This window comes from Nilaparvata lugens, chromosome 5, assembly GCF_014356525.2.
Source record: "Nilaparvata lugens isolate BPH chromosome 5, ASM1435652v1, whole genome shotgun sequence".
Classification (NCBI taxonomy): Eukaryota; Metazoa; Arthropoda; class Insecta; order Hemiptera; family Delphacidae; genus Nilaparvata; species Nilaparvata lugens.
In genome coordinates, this window is record NC_052508.1 from 52,478,883 (window position 1) to 52,488,933 (window position 10,051).

The following is a 10,051-nucleotide window of genomic DNA, read 5'->3' on the forward strand; positions in this document are numbered from 1 at the left end:
TGTTAGTAGGTTGTTCCCCATCCATTTGGTGACCTTGAAGAGTTCTGTTTCTGCGGTTTGAAATACCTCATCCCAGTTTCTACCCTGGAAAAGCAGGGCCGTGTCATCTGGAAATGCTATTACCCTACCTCTGATCCCAATGGAGCACAACTAATTATTTGTTCTATCAATTTCAATATTCTGGTTATAGTTCTTCTTACACATCCATAACTACATATTTGCTGTTCCACTAAGCAACGCAGCGTTTCATCCATAACAATGTAGACCTCACTATAGAAACATAGTTGAGATCTAGCTGAAGAGAAATCTATGCTATTCAGTGAATGAATTGTTATCATGCACGCAAGGACAGTATAGTATGACATAAAATGGTGTCATTTTGTGTTTTTCTACTTCATCCATCTAGTAAACTGGTTATGGATGTAGAAGGAGGAATTAAGGAATTTACAAAATACCAACAGGGCTTTGACTCACCCACATGCCTCGGCAAAGAGCATATTGAAGGGAGAACGCACACCCATGCCTCACCCGAGGTACCCTCGAAAGTACGCTGCTTTATCCGAACGATGAAATCTAGTTTTCCTGTACATAACCTCGAAACCTCAAAAAGTGGGTTTTTGATCAAGAAAGCATTGACTCTTATCAAAATGAAGTTTGCTATCATCTGATTAGGTTGTAAATCTAGTGGTGATGTCAAGAGTTTCTAAATGAAAATTAATTATAATTAAGCAATACAAGTCTTAAAAATAATTTAAATCAATCTAAAATAATTTCAAAATATGATAGCTGTAAATAAAATGATAGAATTGCGTGTTTCATTTGAGAACTGTCATTAATGGCCTGTTGCATTCATAGGTGAGTTTTTTAAACATGAATAACTTGAGTGAATCACAATATACAAATTAAGTATTTGAATCTTTGGGGTTGAATTAAGTACATAAAATTAAAAATTGTTGCTTCCTTCCTATTTCAATTTAATTCTAAGTATAATATTGTCCATTGAGATATAGGTTAGTTTTTGAAATTTGCTCTGTATTATCATAACAATGTTTTGTTTTTTTTTACAGATGTGATCACGAGGCCGCAATCGCACAGTCCAGGTGTCATGTTCTGGAGACTAATGCAATCACGTTCTATTCTTTATAAACAGAACTATCATTGTTATTATTTATAATTTTTGAAGAATGTCCTATGATGATAAAGATGAAAGATTGCCTACTATTGACAAAGTTCTTGGCTTTGCATCAAAAACACCTTTGACATCATTCCCAGGTTAGTGTTTTCGAAATGAATAATTTCAAATGAATGCATGGTTGAGAAAATTAGTTATGAAAAGTCAAGTTGTAAGGTTTAGTAAGTTAAAAATCCAATATAGAAATTTATTCTTATTAGGCAGGTTTCTGAGCTCGGGATTTAGGTAAGTTCTGGACTTTAAACAGCTGGAGTCAAAACATTGTCTTTGGAGTCAGAAAACGGGGCGTAGTGGCAGTAAATAGTTGCCACAAAATAAATATTTATTTTCTCATTTCTATAATTTGAAACGTTTTTCTTGACGAAATGAAACATTCCTAAATAACTCAAAATAGATAAAACTTAACACTATTTTCTTTTTATTTTCTTTTGTGTTCAATTTTCTAGTTTTTTCAAAATTTAATTTAAACATGACTTTGCTTATGACTACGACTATGCCCCGTTTGGGAAAGCCATTTTTCTGACTCAAGCTGTTTAAAGTCTAGAACTTACCTCTAAGTTATAAAATCAATGCCGGTAGCTTAAGAATACCGACATTTATTTTTTAAATGCTTATAAACATTCAATTGAAAATCTATGTGATCACGGCCATACCGAGCTTACTATCATGGGGGAAGAGCATTTCGGTGGGCGTCCAAAAAATCGCTTGGCAAGTGGGACTGGAAAGTCCACCTCAGTACTCCCTCCAAGGGAGAAAGCTCGAGCGTGTGGACTGGTCCCATTTGATTAGCCGGTTAGAGATTTTAAAAACTGTGCTAACTAACAGGTACTAGCAAGGTGTGGAATGGCCTTAAGCTAATCACAAGCTTAGAAAAAAAAAATACAACAATAGTTTACTGCAACTAAAAAAATCCAATTAATGTTTTTCCATACATTGTTCATAATCATATTCTTGTTTTTTTTGCAGAGATGTGGTACCAAATATTCCTATGGGCATTTTTCTCATCAATTTTTGTGCATATAATTGCTGCCATGATTGCCTTTGCAACTTTAAGAAAGCACCACTTCGGAAAGTAAGTCTTCTGTTTTATTTTTAACTTTATTACTTTATTTTTTGTTAAGTTCTATACATATGCCTTTTTACGAGCAGATCTCGATCTTCATTATTTACATTCAATCTTCTATTTAACTTATTGTTGTTTTTTTCTAGAGAAGTTTTTGCCGGCCAGGCTGGTTGAGCGATTTCTTTCATGTCAGTACCAGTGTACGTGTCAGTCACAGTGAAAATTTAATTCCTATTAGTTCTAATGACACTACTCTCACTCATCCATGCCGTGCGAGTATAAATAAACTTGTGGGAATAATATTGTTGTAGTACCGGACACGTGGCTCTGATATGTAGTAGTCCGCCTCAAGGTGTTACACCCTTCAGTCTATCTGAGCTAACTGGCTATCTGAACTTGCAAAACTGGTCACTAACAAGTGTTCCAAACGGCGTGTTGTGGCGCGATGTCGCAACAGGCTGTGGATATAATGTGTGGGCTAATTCGATATCATTCCATTCTATGTCACTTCAATACTCATCAATGTTTGTTTCCATTACGAACTGCTTGTTAATAATCACTGAGTGTTAATAGAGTGTTGATGAAGGGCCTAGTGTCCGAAAGCGCTCCACAAATGTGAGTAGAAGCTAATAGCTTTTATTCATAAATACCTGACTGCTATGTCGTAATTTAGTTGTTCAAAAGTGATCACTTCAATAATAGAGGGATATACTACGTTATCAAAGTTTAATTATTCAAATTTAATGTTACAACTTACAAAACAAATTCAAAACAGCAGAGAGCAGCAACAGCTTCCTTGTCTTTCCATGTCAATAGTCCGACACGCAGTGAGAAAATAAAACTAAGAGGATTCCTTATTGAAAATCGCTTAGTCATTTCACGTTCATGCGGATTCCCTATTCACGAGGAGTTGAAGTGATGAAGGTTTGGCATGGATTGATTGATTTTCACCCGATTAGAATTCTATCGAGTGTTGCCACTCCACCAATATAACAAGTGGTTTTACCATTCACAACGTTCCAATAGAACGGTACTGTGCTATTCGGCTTGTTGGAACGCTCGTTAGTGGTCAGCTTAAGAGCTCTGATTCATTTCTATAAATCTAACTAATCCTTTATTATGTGTATTTATCAATACGAATCGCCATTATTATAATACTAGGGATGATGATCTTTAATTCAGGGCGTGCGCACACAAAGTGTGGTCAGGTGTCCCGAGTTATTCGGCCCACGTTCTTTCTATGGACAAAATGGCGGTGATTTAATAAAATCAATCCAGTTAAATTTCTCAATTGAATAAATACAGACAAAGAGTAGCTTCAAATTTGATCTGTAGCTTCAAATTTAATATTATGATAAACGTATTGGTTCGTTAATTAACTTCAGTTTCCATTTATTCAGTTTCCAAGAACACGGAACTCTGACCTTTCTCTGTGTGCACATTCTCTTAGTGGTCCCCGTTGTCTTCTTCCATAGTAAAATATAGAAGTGAACATAGTAAAAAATAACAGTAACCTTCTGATTCTTTAAACTTCCATACTACTTACTCATGCTGTTTACTGTTGATACAGTTCTCGCTTGAAATACATAAGACTGACCTATAGTTATCAGTATAATATAAAATATTGAAATAATTGTTAAATTTGGAAATAACAAAACTTTTCAAAAACAAAACACAAACAAACGAGCTGAATAGAGATTTCTATATTTGGGTAACATTTAGAGGTCATAGTATTTATCTAAGAGTGTTTTTCAAAGAAAGATTATTAGGAGAATTTATGAGGATATCAATGACAATGGAGTGTGGAGGAGACGGTCAAATGATAAATTGAATGACAATCTAAAAGGTGAACATGTAGTACATTACATGAAGTCTAGAAGACTGCGCTGGGCTGTCCAAAAACAATTTATAAGGCCAGGTTGGAGGGTAGGAGACGCCAGAGGAGACCACGCAACCGATGGAGATATGAAGTGGAGGATGATATCGGGAGGGTGGGAGTGATGGCATGGAGAAGAAAGGCATGTGACCGTGATGTGTGGAGGGCTCTTGTGCGAGAGGCTGAAGCTCACTAACACCGAGCTGCATTGCCAAAAGAACAGAAGGAAATATTTACTAATTAATTTTTTTCAACAAACCAATAAAATAATTACAAACAAGTATGCTACTTGAGTGGAATCAGTGTGGGTTAAGTGGAAGAGGGAGCTCTTATTGCCTCACCGTCGCCCACAGTCGGTTTCCGAGCTCAGGATTTAGCCAAGTTATAGATTTTAACCCTTAACTGGTATGGCTAGGTCATTTTTGACCCAACTAACTAAATTTTCTTTCTTACATGATGTATTTTTTTATTTTTTCAAAATAGTATTGAACATTGTTGACAAGTTTCATATTTTTCAAACAGCAATTTTATATTGTAAATGGTGTTGGAACAAGTAGACTATGTTGTTATTTGAGTTAGAATATAAAGATTTAATTATACATCTAGGTGTATTTTTTAATTTTTTGAAATTTTGGGTCACTTTTGACCCATTCATATCTTGAGTGTGACCCCTAATACACCATTCCAGTTGAGGGTTAAACAACTGGAGTCAGAAGATTGACTTTCAAAACTTCCTTGACGAAATTAAACATTTCTAAATAATTCAAAATAGCTGAAACTTTACACTATTTTCTGTTTGTTTTATTTTGTGTTCAATTTTCTAGTTTTTCGAAATTTAATCCAAACGTGACTTTGACAATGACTACGACTACGCCCCGTTTCGGAAAGTCAATTTTCTGACTCCAGCTGTTTAAAGTCTAGAACTTAGCTAAATCCCGAGCTCGGAAAGCAGCCCTTAACGTTGTAAAGTGCAAATTAAAATGAATCTATCTAATTCATTTTTTTGGTTATTTACTCATCAACAGCATTAATTTGTGAGTGTTGTGTTGCAGGTTCTTCCCAGTGCTGATTCTGTTGATGGGAGTGGTCCAGCCGATCAGCTCTGGCGTAGTTAGCAGCGCCGCCATAGCGTCGGTCTATCGGGCGTCCATGATTCAGATGGCGCCGGTCTACGCGCTGCTCTGGGGGGTCGGTCAGACCGTGCTAGCCGCTGCCGTCGGGTTCACGCGCATACTTGCCACCTTATAACACACGCTCCTCACTGCTCAACGGTCTGTGGGACCGCTACTTCATCCATATCGTTTGTTCCATTGGTCTATGAGACCGTTACTTTATCTATCCACTCCATATCGTTTGTTCCATCGGTCTGTAGGACCATCATTTCATCTGTGTACTCTATATCGTTTGTTTCATCGGTCTGTGGTACCACCATTCCATCTATTGACTATATCCTTCCATCTTTCCATGGGACCTCTATTACATCAGTGTATTCTATATTAGTTCCCCTACGAGTGACTAGTACCAGTTTCTAGGATCATAACTTAATTTCCATTTTCCATATCATCATCAAACTAATATAATGTAATTGAGACCCCATCATCCCTGTACATTCATCATCAGTCGGGTCAATCTGCAGGTTCTCAACTTCACTACCTAAAAACTCATGTATTACTTTTTCAATGAATCAACTAGTACTTTTCGGTTTTCTTTAAAAAAAGAACATCTGTGACTCGTCATGTCTAATAATAAGAAAACCGAAGGGTACTACTACTATATTGTTTCAAAAAACCATTGAGTAGCCCTAAAAAATGTATCAGAAATATGAATTACTTATTTAGGTGATCGTCTTGTATTCAAACCTCGAGACCACAGCTGTGATGCTGCTAATGTTTTCATACTATAAACCTATTTATAACGCCTTAGAAAGTAAAACCATTGTAAGGTTGTTAATAATTGCATGTATATAAAGATGCAAATCCACAAATCCCATTGATTTTGAGTGATGAACAATTGGTCAAGGAAACTGCATCGCATGAAAATGGTAGAATTTAGTCTATTATTTTAAAAACATCATAAAAACTTGTAAAAAATTTGTCTTGTTTCAAAAGCAGTGTTGATCTACAATGTTCAGACACAGTGCTCAACCAAGCGCTAAAAACCACATAATTATAAGTGTGATTTCACTCCAAATATTTGACCCGAAAAATATTTTCTAACCGCATTAAAATTGACCTAATAAATAGGATATACTTTTGATTGTTTTGCGAAGTCATTTTTCAAGCTAAACATAAATCTTTCATGAGTGTTGAAATTACAGAATCGATAATTAAAAATTAACCACTGCCGTTTTTAATCTGTTTGATAACTATTTTTAATGATTTTAAGCACATGAAAAGGGTAGTTAACTTATGTTTACTGTGCGTGAATGCTGTTTTTTGTAATTAAAAAAAAATCATGTGAAACAGGTCCTCAACCAACTGTTGAAAACTCCTTTAAATTTATTTCTGAATCTTTTTAGAAAATCTATTTCATTTCTCTCATTCATCTATAATCAATTACAATGTGAAACTTTGTTGACTAGCTAATGCTAATATTATCTCCATATCCTGCTCACAGAAAAGATTAATCAAAATATCAATGTTTTTCTGGGATGTATCTTACATCTAATGGAACTAAGTGTATCCAATAACACCCTTATAATGCAGCTAAAATATGTAGGCTACTTTTGTATCACCCTATTTCCCACCATATCTATTATCACTAGCTTAATCTATAACCTCTATTTTTCATTATAGCTCTTGCACCTATTATTGCCCTGAAGATATTATTATAATTCACGATTTTTCCTATATTTTTGAGTAATTTCAAATTGTTATACTCATCTATCTAATAGTGTTAATATTACATTATTATTACATGAAACCCATAATGAGTGAGAACACGTTTAGTACTCATGCTCTTGCTAATAAAAATAGTCTAAAATTCAATTTTTAACTTCATTTCTACACTTTTCTTGTACATACTATAGTGAGATTCTCCAAACTGTCAGAATTATTTGAATGGTAAATGTTAGTGTTATTTAGCAAGTAATCCTGACAGTTTTAAGTGAATCCTACTATATCAGCATATAAGGTATATATACTTTTGGAAATAGTATCGATATTTTTTGTATAGATTATTATTTTGTACAGAATACGTCATTAATTGTAGTGTTAATGCCTGTAATCAAACAGTAAGTGTAACGATATGAATACATAATTGGCATAATTATATCAATATCACACACAAAAATACTTCGGGGCAGGCTAGATTAGTCTGCTGAGCTGAGGCAGATCAATCCATTATCAATTATGGGATATTTGTTTTTTGAGATGAGATTAGATGAAAAAGTCTACATTACATTCGATTATTTTTCAAAATTCTCGACGTCTGTGATAATTTTAAAGATGAGTCAGTCTGAGCAGTTCTTGGTAGGTGACTAGTACATTTACATCTATTTTTGCTACGTTTTGCATAGGTAAATTATTTTATAAATTGTTTGACAATGTTTTCAAGATTGGCATAGTTTCAACCCATTAAAACACCATGCTTCTGGTAAGCAATCCAATTTTTTAAACCCACATAACCAATAAAATACAATTTAATGCATTGAATGTAATATTCGACTGGTTCAATTTAATGGTTCTAACTTGGCAAACTTTTAAAACTATGTTTGATTTGCGTAGTGCAAACATTGACTACTGAAAATTAATAAATTTGTTCATTATCGTAGTATTAACGTACTAGTAACATAATGCCTCTTTAGTCTCAATATTATTTCCATCTTGTATATAATATTAAATGTTCAAACTATTTTTCAGGAAAGATTTGTATTTTCAAATATCATTCAAACTAGTAATTTTTGAACATACTTGGCATTTTATTATTGGCTAGACCCCTTGTCAATATTAATACAAACCATTTCTATTTATATTATTATTATTATTACCTATTATGTGGTATCTATTTAAGCTCATGGTTTTTATAAGAAAGTAACAATAACAATATTATCTTGCATGCATCAACATTCGATTTGGAAACCATTGAAAAAATCTCACTCCTTACGGAATTTTGGTTTATTTTGTGGTTTACTTTAATCATCCACTTTGGCATTTGAGGCCAAACTTGTTTTAGTGAGATCACAGGTATGGGTATTTGGGACAAGCTTTAGAAGGTACCTAATCTCCCAACCCACTCACGTACTGGTACAAATAGTATTCATGGACTATACATAGACTGCCGGTAAATATTATATGGTCGATATATTTTTATTTCGGACAATTGATTCAAACTAAATTATCAAACAGCGGTTTTAGGCTAACGCCTGTTTTATCTCAAATGTTGTAATGTTCGATCCATTAAATCAGTGGAAATTATAATAAGTAACACTACTCTATACTAAAGATTGAAGTCTCCAGTTTGAAATATCCTTCAAATTCCGTTTTGCAAAATTTGTTTCCTCTAGTCATTGTAATATTTTTATATGACTTGATGAAATCATAAATGTTATTGCAACTGTTGAACGGTCAAATAAAAATGTTAATAATTGTTTAATCACTCCTTGATGTTTTAATTAGTGTTGTATTGTTTAAAACTTTTTAAATATAAGTATGTGACCCTTCCATTATTCCCTCCTATCTTATATAAGATTTTCTCAATTGCTGGTCTTAGTTTTCATTTGATTATCATATCTGTTAAACTTTTCCATTCTACTAAACTCTTCTATTAAACTTATCAAAACTTGAACTTGCCTTATAAATATTTAATTGTTAGGTAGTATTATATTACTGTACTTTGGTAATAGTGTATGTTTTTGAGATTTCGAATAAAATTTGCTTCCATAAAGTTGTAAATACAATAGAAAATAAACTTGTCGATATTTTTGAGACAGTTTTTCTAGTTGAAACAGTTCCCCTCTAAAAATAACGAATCATTGATTAGTATGAATAGAATCTGTATCAATATTTGATGTAAAATAGAATGTAAAAATCATCGATTTGTTGAAAATAGAACGGGATTGTGCACTTACCGAATGAAAATAAATTATAAATTGAAGTGATTTGAATTGTAATACTTTTTGTATAAAATAGTCGACTGATGTTTTATATTGGATTCATTGTAAATAGTAGGGGAGTCAGCTATAGTTGAGTAATAGATCAAGGTAATTAGAGAAGATGAAAAACCTAATAATTAATCATTACAAAATAACTCTTTTTTAATTACCTTGGTGCAAACAAACGGATAAAAATTCGTTTATTTGTGACGATAGTTATAATAATGGAGAAACAATCTGCACTGTAATAGTTTTTCGAATAATGTAACTCTCAAAGCAACATAATATTATTGTAACACTTAACTACAGTATATCTTTGTTACATTGGGTGTGGCTCTCTGTTGAATTAAAACTATCATACTATTCATTTCTTATTAATTAGAAACAAGTACAATTTAAGGAATCAATATGCAATCGATCTGTCTATGAAACATTTGAACTACAAAATTAATTTTAAAGTGTGTCTGATTTAGACCAAACTTGCGTATTAAAGATTGTTAAAAATCTATCAACTCGCTCATTTCTTGTGGAATAATTATAAATTTGGAATAAATTTTATTTGAAATACTTCAAATTTGATTATTTTCTTACTTCCCAGTTTCAACCAATACCGTGTAGTGAGATTCACTTTTTATAGTCAGTGGATCTCATAGGAGGGAATATTGTAGGCACGTTTCTTTCTCCGCAACCTTCTATAATAGATTCAACTTTCTATAATAATAATAATATTAGTGTATTTTTTATTAATTATAAAGAAACAAGTACAATAAGAAATCAATATGCAATCGACTTTCTACAATGTCTATCAAACATTTGAACTACAAAATT

At 33.1% G+C, this 10,051-nt stretch overlaps 1 protein-coding gene across 1 annotated transcript; it reads left to right on the forward strand.

Moving 5' to 3' along the window:
• The first annotated feature begins 530 nt into the window (after window positions 1-530).
• Window positions 531-9,797, forward strand: LOC111045281 (transmembrane protein 170A). Its single transcript, XM_039428697.1, has 4 exons — window positions 531-855; window positions 1,068-1,272; window positions 2,159-2,264; window positions 5,184-9,797. Exons 2-4 carry the CDS (start codon window positions 1,185-1,187, stop codon window positions 5,377-5,379), a joined length of 390 nt encoding a protein of 129 aa, XP_039284631.1. The 5' UTR covers window positions 531-855; window positions 1,068-1,184; the 3' UTR covers window positions 5,380-9,797.
• Window positions 9,798-10,051: the final 254 nt, after the last annotated feature.

Coding starts and splice junctions, on each gene's coding strand:
- LOC111045281 (XM_039428697.1), top strand. CDS start 1,185: ATGTCCTATGATGATAAAGATGAAAGATTGCCTACTATTGACAAAGTT. Junction 1,273..2,158: donor ACCTTTGACATCATTCCCAG/GTTAGTGTTTTC, acceptor TTTTTTTTGCAG/AGATGTGGTACCAAATATTC. Junction 2,265..5,183: donor AGAAAGCACCACTTCGGAAA/GTAAGTCTTCTG, acceptor GTTGTGTTGCAG/GTTCTTCCCAGTGCTGATTC.